At 36.9% G+C, this 16797-nt stretch overlaps 2 protein-coding genes across 2 annotated transcripts; both read right to left on the reverse strand.

The window, feature by feature from the left end:
• Window positions 1-1640: 1640 nt before the first annotated feature.
• On the reverse strand, window positions 1641-4035 carry LOC125836133 (RING-H2 finger protein ATL46-like). The gene has a single exon (XM_049515215.1). The coding sequence runs from the start codon at window positions 3229-3231 to the stop codon at window positions 2050-2052; it is 1182 nt and encodes a 393-aa protein (XP_049371172.1). The 5' UTR covers window positions 3232-4035; the 3' UTR covers window positions 1641-2049.
• Window positions 4036-7035: 3000 nt separating this feature from the next.
• LOC125836131 (DNA repair protein UVH3) lies at window positions 7036-16092 on the reverse strand. The gene is made up of 15 exons (XM_049515214.1): window positions 15886-16092; window positions 15541-15791; window positions 14895-15064; window positions 14646-14763; window positions 14221-14298; window positions 14043-14096; window positions 13151-13335; window positions 11334-13047; window positions 10476-10670; window positions 10034-10119; window positions 9569-9827; window positions 9337-9473; window positions 9163-9247; window positions 8305-8835; window positions 7036-7803 (listed from the first exon to the last, which is right to left on the reverse strand). The coding sequence occupies exons 1-15, from the start codon at window positions 15971-15973 to the stop codon at window positions 7108-7110; spliced, it is 4647 nt and encodes a 1548-aa protein (XP_049371171.1). The 5' UTR covers window positions 15974-16092; the 3' UTR covers window positions 7036-7107.
• Window positions 16093-16797: the final 705 nt, after the last annotated feature.

Raw genomic sequence — 16797 nt, forward strand, 5'->3', positions numbered from 1 at the left:
ATCAGAATAGAATTTCATCTGTGTTATTTACAATCTCATAATTAAATGAAGTAAAAGGTATATAAATTATAATAGTTCAGTGATTAAAAAAAAAATTATACGCAAACACGTGACATGCATCTATTATTGCTCTCAGATCACTAAATGTTGATATTTTTGGTAGGCCATTCTAAGAAACATCTATATTTCATTTTCTCTTTTCCATCATGCACCTGCTTAATTTCTGCTTTTTTAGTACCGTGCGTATTATATAACAACACAAAAAAGGAGAAATATTGTCATTTCAAATTGAACACCCAACCCCCACGATGATTCACCATAATTTAACTATATCAAACTATGATTAATTTCAATCCATGAAGTAGTCGTACACACCAATTACTATGCCTCTCTGTTTGCTTTGAAGCTTCTGCTTATTTGTCTCTCTTTCTCTTCTCATTTTTATAATAAGGGAGAACCAAGTGCGGGACAGAAAACCAGTAAAAGAAGCTTCCCACCTTTTGTGACTTGAACCTACTATCTTAGTGTTCGAGGTAGAGGATGCTTATCAATCTGAGAAACCCGACCTCTTGTCATAAAGATCAAAACTAAAAAAAAAGAGGGTAAAAAGACAAATATACCCCAAATTTTACAATTTAAAGCTGATGTACTTCTCATTAAAAGTAGCACATATATACTTTCGACGTCTTACAAACTTATTGAATTAAAAAAAAAATCCTAAAATTGATTTTCTTTTTAATTCCAAAAATTTTATGTGGCTTTAAAAAATCACATAACCTATTTTCTTCGGTTGGGCCAAGTCTGGAGGGGTAAAAGAACTTTTTTAAAGACACATGATATTTTTGGAATTAAAAACCAATTTATGATTATTTTTTTTCAATTCAATAACTATGAGTTTGTTAATAAGAAGTGTAAATATGTTATATTTGTTAAACGGTAAATGTATATATGTGTCACTTATTTAACGAAGGGTATATAGATCTAAATCACAAAGGTGGGGTTTCTTTGCATCTTTTCCCAAAGTAGAATTATGATCAACGTACTAAGATTAAGCATGATTAGTGTTACTTAGCAGCAGAACAAAAAAGTAAATAAAGATAGCAGGATGAAATCTAACTGCACTATTTTAAGAAGTCAAATGACATGAAGTGATTCCAGTAAAGGGGTAATACTACAGCAATACCTTTCTTGGATCCCACCACTATTAAAACACAAAAGATTGTGGTAAAAACCTACCCCCCCCCCCCCCCCCACACACACACACACACACACTTGCTAAATCAATCAAGATGCTTCATGGAAAAAAGAAAATCTTTCTTTCATTTACTAGGAATCAAGATAACCTAGTGGAGTTTCACTTTCCTGAGAGGCTGAGACTCAAAGATTGTTTAGAACTATGTGGAAATATAGCAGTCAATTGTTCTCAGAATCTAGCATTCCATTTTACTTTTAAAAACATTAAACAGCACACAAGCTTTATATGGTTGAGGACAGACAGGACACTTCTAAAGGGGTTATATTCCAATTTCTAGACATGTTTAAGGTTGTTTGTAACACAGGCAATACATATTGTGCATCATCTCTAATCTTAGCTCATCATGGCTAAAGATAGCACCTCATACTTCTGATTACAAGAATGCTTCTCAACCATATTGATATAAAATAAATTTGGCAACTGCAAGTATCAGGATGCAGCAAAGAAGCCAGTGTCGAGTGACTCGTGTCTAATAGAGTAATTAACATTTCAAGATTCAACAACAACATATTCAATATAATCCAACATGTGGGTCTGAAGAGGTGTAGAGCGTACGCAAACCTTACTTCTACATAGTAAGGATAGGGAGGTTGTTTCTGATAGACCCTCTGCTCAGAGATGACTATGTTGTAGGACTTCAAGAGATCAAATACAAATACAAGCAATCACAGCATACAAGAATGTATCGATTCTTCAATCTCAGATTGTTAATATGTAGCATATCAAAGAATTCCAGTACCTCTATGCCATCAGATAACAAAAAGATCAACAAAGAAACCAAACCATAATGTCCTTTAACTGTCTTCTGTTTTTGCCAACCATGGTAAGTCCATATTAGGACGCGGATTCTCCAATTGACATTCTGAAGAACTTGCAAATTTCCCTTTCTTAGACCAAAGCCAAATCTTGGAAAAAGAATAGCTATCCGTCTTCGTTCCAATGCCTATCCTTTTCCCATCCCCATCACCTTCTATTGATAAATTAGCACAACGTTCACGCAACTTGGCAAGCTTCACATTGTACGCGTTTTGCTCACTGCTCAAGTCTACCATAAGATTAAAATCACCCACCACATACTGATATGAACCCAATGAATAGCATCTCCTAGCATCCAAATTACTACTACTACTCTCTCCTTCTCCTTCTCCCTCCTCTGCACCAACATTCAATTTTTTAAACTTACCAAGTCTCACAGGAAATGTTGCTTTATCAACTGCAACTTCCTCAATTTCAATTGTTTTCTGAGCAGCAGACAACACATGATCTCTATTACCAGCACATCCATCTTCTTCTATGGGGCTATCAAAATCAAAACCTGTTAAGAATCCGGGATCGAAAAGGGTTCCTCTACATAAGGGGCATGTTGAGTTTGTTAAGAGCCATGTATCTATGCAGTTGATATGGAAAGCATGGCTGCAAGTTGGGAGTAATCTCAACTTGTCCTTTTCAGAGAATTCACACAAACAAACAGCACAATCAAAGGGCTCTTTAGTAGGACCAACAACAACTTCTTTGTACACAAAGACAGGTAATGCATCAATAAAAGCTTGATCAAGACCAGACTCATGTTGATGGAAAAGCTGCTGCAATTGTCTTTGCAAGGCCTCAGAGCTAGAAACTTCTGGCTGTGTATTAGACTGAGATGATGATGGTGAAGAAGAAGAAGAAGAAGAAGGGTGTTTGATAACAAATCTAACAAGCAAGTGGAGAAGACCTGATATGAAAAAGATAACAGCTAATATGACTATAATGATAAGAACAGCTGGACTAATTTTGTTCCCAGAAGAAGATGGAGAAAGGCTTGGTGCTTTGTGAAAATTAGAATTTGCACCTAATGAAGAGTGAGATGTGGGAGATAGAGAAGGGGCATATGCAAAGACACCACCTTTCTTATGGTGAATCCATGACATTTTCAAATGGGTATGCCCAAAATCCAATCTTTGCACTCTTCTAACTTCACTAAATAAACAGATCATCTTGAGCACATTTCAAGAAAAACCAAAGTTGGAACTACTTAAATGTTTTCACCGTCTCAAAAATAAAAGACTTCTTTCAAAGCATTAGAGGTTGCAGCCTTGCAGCAAGCTGGCTGTTGCTTAAAGCAGCAATTTGTTCAAGAATTGTACAATAAACAGAAAGATGATGACAAATTACCCAGACAGAAAAAAGATAAAGGCCAAATCTTTAGCTGACAAGACACCCAAATAGCCACAAATAGCAACCAAGACTGAATACACAAAGACCTTTGAAAAAAATGGAATCTTTTCTTGCCTCAGCAAAAACAAGAATCCAAGATTAAGGTGGATCTAAGAACCTCTAATATGGGAAGACAAAAAAACAAAGTACAGATTGAATCTTTGAGCATGTACAACTCTTAATCTCTCTCTGAATATCTCATACAGCAAATTATACATACAACTATATATATATACTGACAAAGTGGCTGCAAGGGGGTTGAGATTTGGTGGGGGTGGGGTGTTGTTCTGAACTGGAAAAAGAAAGAGACAGATTTGGAAGAGCCAAAGTGAGGCAGTGACAAGTCGCTAGTCTCCAAGAATAAAGAGTAAAGAATGCCAAAAAGGAACAGCACAATTTGCTCTTTACTTCCCGATAAAATCAAAAGGAAAAAAAGTAAAAAAGAGAAAAGGGAAAGTAGTAAGAGAAAAAAAAACAAGTTTTAAATATTCGCACGCACCAAAAATGAGGCGCGTAAATTTTGGTAGTAATGGGCTTTTATTTACGTTTCCCGCGAGGCCCGTTTTGCCAAACGCGGGCCTTATTTAGATCTACGAAGGGGCCCAGATGAAATTTTTTAGTCAAACAACTCCCCCTCTTTACAACTTTTTCCTTTATTCGTTTTTTTTTTTTTAATTCGATAAATTTTTAAATTTAATCTCACGTGGCTTGTTAAAGATCATAAAATTAAAAAATATTTTGTTATGTTATATCACAAGATTCAAAACTCTTTTTTTATCTTCTTAAATTTTGTGTCAAGTTAAACTAAACACAAATTGAAATAGACGGTAAAGACAGTTTTACCATACCAACATAAATCATTTTACTTAAGGTAATTTACTTATTGAATAATCAGTCTAAGTTTACTATAGAGATTGATATGTACCTAATTTCTAAATAATACTATGATAGTGTTGCACAGTTGAATGTAAAATAATAATAATTGTATTTATGTAACTTACACCTTACATGTATAAGAGCAGAGAAATTAGAATCTTTTCATGCTACATTCCATTTGAGTAAAGATAAATTACAACTGAAACAATTTTATTTTGCAATGATATTTAGTGCACTGTTATATACTACTGTAGCATTTAAAACTGAAAAAGGAAGTCGTTACTGTGGTTCCTAAAGGGTGCTTGTTATCCGAGCAACTCCCTCTGTTGGAATGTATGCGTCCACGAATATCGATGGGACCAGGTCCTCAACACAGTTACAATAACAGACAGTAAAATAAATACTGAAAGCAAAGATTGCACAAACAACTTTACGTGAAAACCTCTTTGCTCAAGGGAGTAAAACCACGACCTGGCCTGCCAGGACTTTTCAAACTACTTTCACTAATCTTCTCCAAGCAAAAGTAAAAGCGAGTTTACAAAATGAGATTAGCCTGCTAATCTCCACACTAAGCAATACCTCCTATCACTTAGCTGAGCCAGAGCAGATACCACACTGCCCACTATACTAATCCTAACCGATTAATATAGACTATTAGAGTAAGAACCTAAGTTACCCTTAACCTAGTTCTTACAATGATTCACACAAGTTTGAAACGTTTCTATCACAAGTGAAACGAATCCTACAATATAAGAACTATTACAAGCAAACAAAAATACAGTTGGTGCAGAAAGCAATGGAAGCACTTCTATCAGGTCCCTTGCTGCTTTGAAGCTTGAAAGTTTTTCTCTTTGAATGAATGAATCAATAATGTTGTTTGTTGTTTGATATATACCATGAAGAGTTATTACCCAACATACAAACAACCTCGTCGCTTCTGATTGGTGAAGTACTCTGCAGCTTCACCAACTCTCTGACACAGACAACTTTTACAGTTGTACAACACTTTGACAACTGGACGAGTATTCATACTCTGGAGAGGACCAAGTCCTTGCACTTGTGAGGAAGATCATCAAAACATCTAGGAGCATAAGCACTAGTCACCCTCCAACTCCCTCTTGTCAGGTTGCGACTATCTAATCTACATGTTTGATTATATATTTTTTTCACCATTCAAATTGCGATGAAATATTCTAGTTCTGCCACAACTTTTGTCTCTTGTAAGGATTATCGTCAATAGTCAATACTATATCTATCCCCCACATCACATTCACACAGACAACAGGAAAGTACTTGGTACTTGCACCAACTATTTTGTGCCATATTAAATAATTTAACATCACTATTTAGAGTGGAAATACACATCACTTAATTAAGGTAATTGGTAAGTGATAAATGTGTGTACCACATACACGTCTTGTATTCATTGCTTTGATAGAAACACTTTTGGTGATTAAGTTCAATTTATCCAGAGACAATTGGTAGTGGGGAGCAACCGTCCCACCAACATCTCCCTTAAACACAACTTAGAAATAGAGTTTGCTTGATGCATGTCCCAACATATGCATTCGTTTTATTCTGTAAGTAGTTTTCTTCATATTGGGCGACAACTTGGAACAGGTTTTTTCAACTATAGCCAATGCATTTGACAAATATGCTAATGGTACACTACGAGGAAAACAACAACTAATTCTTCAACTGTTTCTCCCACATATCAGCCAATGTCTCAGCTGCCTAGGTTTTCAGTGGCAGAAACAAGTTCAAAGGTCGAGTGGATTGCGAATTTGCAGCAGTAAGTCAAGATCTGGCTCTATTGTAGCAGGGAAGAGAATATTATCTTCACAGCTCTTTGACAGATGTTTTATTTCCATGGCATGATGGCATTTTCAAATGACTGAAATTCAAGTGCTGAAAACAGCATGAAAAGGGAAACAGAAACGGCATGTGGCTACTTTTCTTGCTAAGTCCTTTAGAAAAGAAGTACTTAGTAGATTCAGAGTAAGAAATCAATCTATTAAGCGTTTGTTCTTAATTCACAACACACTTATTTACACATTCTCCACAACAAAGCTAGAATACATAGATCAAGAATATCGAAGATGCTTATGTAAGATTGGCCATCTATAGAGACACTACCTGAAACGCACAAATATTCAAGTAAAGAATGACACTACTACCTGATTTCACACAAAGACAAGCCATGGAACCTCCAGCTTCAGTATTTAGGCGCTTAACTTTGCTCAGACATCACCTCTGATAATAACCATCAAATATGGTCTCCAAGGAAATACACTAACCAGTGAGAGTCACCAAACATCTCTGTGGCTCACTTTTGTAAGAGCCCTATTTCGAGTTGTTCGAGGTTTTCATAATACAGAACTTAAATGCCTTTATCTCCCAAAATTATTAACAACACATATCACATCCAGGAAATCAGGACAAGTACAATGATAATTGTTCTTGCCAAAAAAAGAAAGATGCAACTTCTCTTGGAACTTTTAGCAGCAATGTATTAGCAAGATCAAAAGCTCATGTATATAAACAACTTTGTTACTCATGAATCCCATGTTAGTTCATCACCAAGCAGTAAGTACCACATATGCAGCTTGGAAGCTTATCTGTTGCACGACGGATGAATTCAAACTTATCCGCTTATACAAAAATCATACAAAGTGGGAAGTCCCATGTGATGCAGGCATTTAATGCGAGATATGAAAAGGAATTACATGCTAACCTACTTCATATACAAAGGATTACTCCACACAGCAGCACTGGTATCATCAGCTATTCTTCTTCCGCTTCCTCAAATTTGGCATTGCACGTAGAAATACCGAACTGGAAACATAATCATTGTTCCCCATATTTTCTAGGTGTGGGGATACATCGTTACAGGTAATATTAGTTGTGTTGTTTATATCTTGCTCAATTTCAGATGCACCTATCCCTGCTTCACATTGCTTCTCACTCGTTTTCCTTGAGGGGCTAGAAACCAATTGATTTGAAGCATTACCACTATTCTCATCTCCGAAAAGCTGAGAAGAATTATAAATATCAGAACACTCAACTGATAAGATAGGGCTAGAAGCATTTATCTCATGCTCCATATCTCCATCATTTTCCTCTAAACAAAACCCACCCCCCATTTTAAGGTACTCCTTAGACAAAAGATCCCCTGGAATAGGATCAGAAGTTTCATCAAAGCTTGGTTGAACAGTAGATTCCATCTCTGCCCCACCTGCATCAACACCAGCATTTGTTTCAAGGTTTGGCAGTTCTTGTGGGCAGTAATCATTACTTGCATCATTCTCATTCATCTTACTAGAATCAGCAGGATAACGTTCAGCTATGTCCACATCTGCTCCTGATTCTCTCCTTTCTAACTTTTCAGTAGTAGAATCTCCATCATCTTTGTCATCTTTGTCAAACTCATCATCTCTCTTCTCACTGTAATTTACTATTTTCCGATGACGCTGTGACTGAAATTTCAATTAGAACAAAATGGAAAAAATATTAGTCATGAACTGTAGATGTTTCAAGTAAATAAAACAGAAATTGATAATAGAGTGAAAGTTCCCTTCCCCTGAACAGTGAATATGTAGAAAGTGAGTAATATATCATACATCACATGTAACAAGATACTACTATGAACACCATAAATATAGGACTTGCAGAAACAAAATATCATAGGCATAGAGATAGGACTTCCAGAAGCTGCCTTGAAAGTATTGGACCTGAGAGAATGGAATATCAACTCTGATTCTTAATGGATAGGAATTCAGTAGAGGTTAGGGGAAAACACTAAACAAGGCAAAGGTGACTTGACATTAGCACCAATGCAATGAGTACCTTCCACTATAACAAAATATAGTTATCTAGATGAGTTCTCAAAAGCTATTGTTAATGTTTGTAAATTTCACTCAAATAGGTGTAATCATTATGGGTTAAACTACAATTAATATTGCAGGAAAATGACTTACCCTTCTTGCTTGATTTGGCTTTTCAAGCTTCTCGATTTGTGATTGTTGCTCTATATCACTATCTTTTTCATCCTCAGAGCTTGTTTTGGAGGATCTGGAGGAGGATTTTTTACTTGCCTTCCGCACAGATCGAGCTGTTTCTTTCCGTCCTCCTATACTACCACTTGATTTCTTACTGGTGTTTCGCTTGCTTTCTGCTCCCTCTGGTGGTTCCAAATGTTCAGTCTGCAGAAGCCCTCCTTTCCTTTTCCTTGACTGCTTCCCAACTGATCTTCTTTTTGTTGTAGTCTCCTCATAATCAGCACCAGCAGACTCTAGTCCCCTCGGAGGATCTTCCATCTTTTCCTCATTCATATAATTAGATTTTACTACTCTTTTTTTACAGCTTCCAGGAGCATCTTGTGCACTTCCATCCATTAAATCACTGGATTTGTTCATAGTCATATATTTAACAGCCTTATTTATCCTCTTGCTACGGATTTTCGCAAATCTCTCATTGAAAGAGTAAAAGGCTTCCAGTCGAAGTTGTGTCTACATCAAGTAAATAAAGGAACAGTGAGAGAAAGATCTTCATCAGCTTCCTCTTTCTCCAATCAGACAAATTACCACAAAATGAAGGAAATTGTAAGTGCAGATCATTCAGAAACAATACAAAAGTGACGCATTGATATTTTTCTTATCATATAAACCATTACTTTATTTCGAACTGAATATGTCAATTGACATGGTTAATATATCCATTTGTTTTATTTCGGCGGACACAATTTATTTCCATACATATTTTTTTTTATAGATTTCGATAGCAAGAAAAGATTGTTTAAATAAGACAGAGGTAGAGGAATATGAAAAAGGATCAACCTCATGTTTGTTGTACTCTTTCAGTACCGGTACTAGCAATTCATCTGCCTTCTGGCTGTTCCAGCCGAATTTCTCCCAACAAACTCTGCAACAAGCAAAATACTCATTAAGAGTCGTATATAAATCCTAAATCCTCATTAGACCTTTCTAAGGAAAAAATAGTGTACAACTCACTTGCGAAGAACAGAAACATCAGGCTTCCCCCATGCAAAAGGCTCTGTTGACTTGTCAACTCGTGGAGACGTATATGCTGAAATTACAGCATTACTCGGAAACGAAGAAGGAATATGCCAGTTTTTACTAATATTTCTCTGTGAAAACGATCCCAACATAAAGAAAGAGTGAGGTCATGCTTTTCCAATCAAATAGACAATAGATTTGAAGCAAAAGCGCACAATTGGTTTACATGTTTATTCATGAAAATCTGCCTCAACTTTTCAGCTCTGTCCTCGGAAGCAGGATTGCCTTCCAGATTGCTGGTTGAGCAACTCATATCAGGATCACCACCTTTACACCCTCTCTTCCTAGAGCTGGAACCTGTCTGTGCATCAAGCCCCCCGAGAATGGATGGATCTGGCGATTCCACCCACTCACGAAATTTCTGAAGACCGTCTTCCTCAGGAAATGCATTTACAACTTCAATAGCATTAACAATACCGACCCCACTGCACCATGAAAGAAAGAATGGATTAGGACTTCCGAATGTTTCATACATAATTACATAGATGCTTCATGTAAAAGAATTATACGATCTATTGTCTCCTGATGAGAATATGCAAACAAGACTAATTGGCGGAGTCAACAAGAGAGGCAGAGACACCTGGTTAGCAGGATATAACACTTTGTAAAAGAACCACAGAAATAGGTTTACCTCACTCCTTCAGTATAATCGCTCCCAAGGAGCAATGCCATACGAATTATTTTTTCTCTATCCAACCCAAGCTCATTCTCCACATCCTATAAACAGCAGATATGTGATCAACCACATGAACTATAAATGAAAGGAAACTACAATGTTCTCTACGAAATAAACATTGGCCCCGTAGTGTACCACCAACCTCAAAACCTTTTTCTTTTCTTATGCTCATTTTTTATTCTCACTCTTTTGGGCGGGATGGGGTGGGAAGTGGTTGTGATAGTGATCACGAAAAGAAAAACAATTCCTCTTACTACAAGCGTCATTTAACCATTGCAGTGGGAAAAAAATCGTTAAGAAAATGACCTAAACAAGTGTAGCTGTAGAAACCTAGTTGCACAGAGACAAACTTAAGGGAAAGAAGAGTATTCAAAACACTGATGAATCGATGATAAACCTTCATAAAGTAAGTCTCCACATATTTGCGATCGTCAAAAATATTCTTGTATACACTTCGAGCACCAAACAAGAATGCATCAGAGTCGTCAGTAACCACACCATCGACAAGATTTGTAAGTTCCATGTACGCACATTGGGCTTCAGCTTCCATTGGAGCTATGATATATGGCAAGCCAAACATTTGGAGCAACTCCTAACATAGAGAAAGATGTAAATCAGATGAATTGAACTAATAATAATACTATATCACCACAAAACATCAGGGAAAAGGAATTGAGAACAACAACGAAGATGACTCCAGACCAGAAAGCTGGAGCAGGAAAAGAAAAAGTACTTTTTTGGTAAGGAAAGATGTATCTATATAAAATTTTGTTCAAAGATATTTCTATAATCTACCATATAAGCCAAAGTCACTAAGCAAAAAACAAACACGCATGTTTGGAAGTCAAGTTGATAAACTAACCAGGATACACCAAAATTACATGATTTAAATAAAATGAGATACTCCAATACAAAGCATGATCTTAGCCTAGAAGCATTACATCTAAAAGGAATGATCCTATAGACTAGAAACATTACACCCAAAGAGTTGCTGCAAAAAATTCGATGAGATAGAACAGACTGTATGGCATGGCAATAACAAACTGAACTGGTATCACTAAGGATCAACATGTAATTACACCCAACTAGCACATTTCGGCAAAACTGAGAGAAACTAAATAAAATGGCAAGGAACACCTCAACCAAAAATTCCTACTCCCTAGTGTAAAACAACTTCCAACTAATAAAATTTGTTATTCGGAAATAAAGTAGGTTTAGAATTGCATTAAAAAAAAAAAAATCATCTAAAACCTACCTGGCACTCTGCAAACATTTCAGAGCTAACAGACTCTGCATTACGCTCAAGCTTTCTCTGCTCATCTCCTAGTTTTTCACGCTCTTCATCCAATACATGCATCTCCTCCTCCAAACTAGCCATCATAACTTTTTGATCTTCTTTTGTACTTGCAGAGTTCAAATTGCCAATTCTCTCAAATAATGGGTCATCACAAGCACCTTCCTCATCTAGGTTTTGTGCACTATTGATATCAGTTGTAAAACCCTCGGTGAAAGCTTTGGTGAGTTCTGTCGTCTCTTGTGTATAATGATGTGTGGCCGCTCCAGATTTATATTGTTGGGCATCAGTGGTTCTTGCATTCGTTGATTCATTAAATGTTGATTGTTCTATATAAGTAACATCTGAAGCACTATTTGTGTTATTGTTACTCGAAACCCCAACAGTGGTATCTGCTATCGTCTTTTTAATCATGTCAACCTCTGATCCATCAAGTGGAATGGTCGGTTCCATATGTATGTCACAATGCAAATTTCTGTTAGTATGACTGGTTGCTTTTTCAATCTGCAAATTTCTGTCAGGATGACTGGTTGCCTTTTCAATCTGCATATTTCCATAACCAGAATTAGCTTGAAATTGTTCTCCCAAATGGGTCCCCAAACTGTTATTACTCCCTGCAATATCCATCTCATGAACAGTATCATGCAAGTCAGCAGTCTGAATTTCAGATGGTAAATCTTTCGGTTGAAGAATTTTGTGTACCTTTGGGCAGTAGTTCTCTTGACCAACAGATTCAATACTTATACCCTGAGCAGTTATTTGAATAGCTTCTTCAGACATCTCTTTTTCATGAGATTTATCAATGTATCTATGATCTCTCATATCCTCGAGACTCCTCCTTACTGCTTCCTGATAATTGGCTTCTTCTTCCAAAGCACCATTATGAGCACTTCTTGAATCCAGTGGAAGTAAGGGAGGCTCCTCGCAAATGTCTAAACATCCTTCTTCCCATTCTACTTCAGCCTCATCATCCATGCCATCTATCTCCAGTGATGCCTGACCTTCCCCTTGAGAGTTATTGCTTAGCAAGTCACCTTTCTCTTCAATCACTCCTTCCTCCCACTCAACGTCCGAAGCAGAATCTAGAGACTGTTTCTTTGAGGGGGAATGATCCATAGGAAATTCCATCCCTGGATCACCTGCCACTAAACTCGCAAATATATCATCATCATCATTGGCACAATCCTGTCCAAAATTATCTTCAAAAGATATCTGAATTGTAGTCCCACTTCTCAACTCAGACTCTTCAGTTTTGTTGTTTAAACAATCCTTCCCATCATCATCTGGATTGGATGAGTTCAGATGCAAAATTGTATCAGAGACATTTCCAGGGGTATGTACATCAGTGTCACTTACAGTAGGCACATCGCTAAAATCTTTATTTCTGGACACACTCTCCTCCTCAATTTCTTTCATCAAATCTAAATTTCTCTGTAAATCTCGAGTCATGCGTACACCCATGGCTCTCAGTCTGCTGACTCGAAGATTACCCCTCTCATTCAGATATGTCTCCACATCATCATTAAATGCGCTTTCAGGCTCAGACACAATCGATTCTAGCACACTACTAGATTTCCTTGTCGAAGCATCACCCGCAGCATTTGCCAAATTATTTTCTGTTTGTACTTCACTTGACTTCTTACTAATTTGATCTTCCCCAGCAGATGCAAGGGCACTGATAAACGCCGACGTGCAAATTTTTTAGTGGACAACGATGATTTAAGCAGGGAAAGGAAAATGAACGAATCACTAGAGCAAACCAAATGATTGTTACTTACTCTTTGTCCCCAGTAAAAGATGAGGAGAAAATAAATTCCCTATTTGCTTCAGAAGCAATCCTTGAAGTATGCACACCACCTATTCCCCTTCCAGCAGCAGCTTTCTGTACTTCACCTATCTCGCGCCGAAAAGCAACAGTTTTCAGATAAGATTGTATTTGCAGTTCTGAGAACTTTTCCGGGGCCTGAGAGATGCATCAAGAGAATTAGAATGGAAAAGATAAAGAATGTATCAAGAGGCACACAGTACCAGTTCTTAACCTAGCAACCACAACTAACATAATTGAACAACATAACAGATAAAATTGTAAGCCCAATAATCCTGGAAAAGGACTAAAGAGTGCTTGAAGTCCACCATCATAAATTATGTAGCATGTGAGAGAAGTACTAACTAAACCATCAACCTGACAAAAAACCTTTTTAACAATAAATAGATCGTTTAGAAGATATCATCATGATCCATCTAATGTAACTCGCAAACAAGGACCAGTATTTTATTTTATTTTTGATAACCGAGAAATCCATCTGTGACCCGCCCTTTGGACCAATCACAGCCTTCTAAACTCGGTGGATAATGGGCCCGCCCCTCTACCCTTCTCCACTTAAATACCGGGCTTCGCTTTGCATGGTGTGGGGCTTGAACCTGCGACCTAAGCCACAAATCCTCCACCTTTTGCCACTTGAGCTAGGCCTTGGGGGCAAACAAGGACCAGTATTAAATATTGAGCTATTGTGTTGTCAAACATGAAATGCTGTGCGCAAATTATAAATTTTGTACTTCAAACTACAAAAGGTACATATCTTAAGAAGATACAAGCCCCAAAAAACATAAAAACGATTGCAGAAAGACAAATCATTATGTACTGATGCGCAAGAAAACTTAGTGATATACCTTCTTGACCTTCTGATACTTTTGTCTGTTCTCTGCCATCAATCTCTCCCTCATCTGGCAAACAAGTTATTAATTGATCAAACAAAGAGAGAAAATTCAGTATACACAGTTTGTTTGTCTCCCTTTTGAGGGAGTAGTAACTGGATACTTCTTCCATAAGTAAAAGAACTACCATTACCTGACCAAGAAGATCAAGTTGCATAGATGGAGGTAAAGCAGCTAAAACAGAAGGATCAACTTTTCCTTGTGTTGCTGGCTGCACAATGCATAAAGAGTTTGGGGGTTAGTAAGAGAAAAAAATATATTCATAACCTCGTCAAATATTACCACAAGCATAACAATTACATTTACGCAATTAAGTCCACGGATTGAAATAGTAGAAAATGAAAGCATACTCCTAACCCAAAAATTATTTAGATTTCCAGCACCAGAGGCATCAACGGATCTGATACTTGTTAGTTTTATTACACACACAACTATAAGGTGTACTGAGACCAAAAGCGTCAAAAGATCATTTTACTACTCAAATAAAGTGACTAGCATCATGCACATTCTAAATCTGACATGTGAAGATATAAATGGAATCAACAAGCAGTTGCTAACCAGTATCATCTCTTCATCTTCATCAGTGTTATCATTTTCAGCAGGAGCCGCAGCACAAGATGTTGATGCATCATCAGCAAAATTCCAGTCTTCCTCTGCTTGAATAGAAGCTGCCAACCTTAATTAACTTGTCAAACTGAGTGTCAGAATCATTAATGTCCACATTCAAGTATAAAGCAACAAGATCATACAACTATGAAGCTTGTCAAAAAACAAAAAACGATCACACAACTGACTACTATAACTTACAACTCATCCAATGCTTCTTTGTCATAATTTTCTGCCCCCAAGCCATTTCCTTCAGCCATGTTCTCCATATTTCCAGTTGCTTCTGTTATAACCTTTTTACCCTTTGCATCATTCAGTTTCCTCTGGTTCTCCAGATCCACAGACAGCTCTTTGAGCCTCATTGCCTTAAGCTGCAAGTAGAAATGGATAAAAAAAAGTTATCCAACATCATGCAAACTTCTAAATGCTTACCATAATGAGGTTGCTAATAAATTGAGTGCATTTTAAGCTATATTTAACACTGCCAATTTCCAATGTCAACAAAACAGAGAATCAAGGAAATATCGGTTTTATCAATGGTTCTGTCATCTGCCTGCATGATAATCCACGCCAGCATTGATGACAAGCGCTTACGTGATCCAGAATAGAAAAGCAAACATATACTCAATTTGATGGACCATCTCATCCAACAGATAAGGAGAAATGTTATTTAGGTTTTAAACATGCTCCTTAGCCGTGAAAATACTTTGTTAGTAACTAAAACACCTATAGAATATATATTGAATTGTGTGACCCGTCTTATCCAAAATCGTAAGTTGTTCTAAAAATGGTACACTCATATGTTCCAAGTGTGCAACACATTACTCCAAATAATTGAGCGACTAACATGATTAAGGAGCAACTTTTCAGCCGTCTTCCTAATTTTGGCCTGAGCATTTTCCCTCTGGCGGCGACGGGCGATCACTGTTCGACGCTTCAGAGCAGGTGTGCCACCGTCAAATACAAATACTGGCTTGGTCCGAAGGTAGAGTAGCTTGCAAATTCGACGGAAAAATCCCAAAATATGAGCATTCCGCACCATCTCTCCCTTTTCATCTCGCATTGCTTTCATGAATTGTATAATCCATATACTCGCATCTGATGAATAACAATTTTCACATAGTATAATCAGTATAAATATGATCAGTGAGTTGTATTAATTAGGGTTAGGGTTTAAGGAAACTGAAGTTACCGATTGCCAGTTTTTTCCCGGCGAGGGTCTCGACGGAGACGCGGCGGCCAACGGGGGCGATGAGATCCCAGAGACCTTGAACACCCATTTCAGTTCGCCACTAAACTGTCAAAGATCGTGTTACAGTTTTGAATTATTGCCGCCAAGTTAGTACAAATGGGTTGAAAAAATGGAACGGGAAGTCGGTTGGTCATTGAAGGGGCAAATTGGGCAGATTGTTTTTATCCCTTAACGAAGTTCAAGGACCATTTAGGTAACAATGACCTTACTTTTTTATTTCGTATTTGGTTATGGTTAGTAATTAGTCTCGGAAATTATTTTATACTACTAAAATAGTGGTATTAACTATTCTATATAGTAAAAGGTAAGATAATTATTCCATATAGAAGGTGGAAAGTTAATCTCATGAGATGTCCTAATCTATCTCAACCAAATGACTCCTAATGTAAAGACTATTGATACTCAAATTATGAAGAGCTTCAAAGTGGATGTTGCATGTCTTTGTCTGTTCTCAATTAATGGTTGAATTCGTTAAAATCATTGGTAAAGCATGAGATTAACTATAAGAGGAGGTTGTTCAGGTAATAAACACCATTTACCTCCAACTTTAAAGGTTGTTGGTTCGTCACCAAAAGAGCAAAAAGATGAAAGCTACCAAGGAAGGGTAAAAGCAAAAGTTTGGAACCTAAATAAGCCACAAAAACATAAAAGTGACCAAAATAAGTCACTATTTTAGTAAGTAACTAAAATAGGCTTAGTGGAAGAAAAAATTCCACTTTATCTAATATTCTAAACGTTTTCCGTTAGTCTCATAACGTGTATATTTTAATATATAACAGAACTATTTCCTACACTTTATAAAATGGAACTATTTCTTACACTTTATAAAGTGTAAGTTTTTCTTACACTTTG

The sequence above is a fragment of the Solanum verrucosum genome, unplaced genomic scaffold (genome assembly GCF_900185275.1).
Source record: "Solanum verrucosum unplaced genomic scaffold, falcon-dt-bn FXZP01000278.1, whole genome shotgun sequence".
Taxonomy (NCBI): domain Eukaryota; kingdom Viridiplantae; phylum Streptophyta; class Magnoliopsida; order Solanales; family Solanaceae; genus Solanum; species Solanum verrucosum.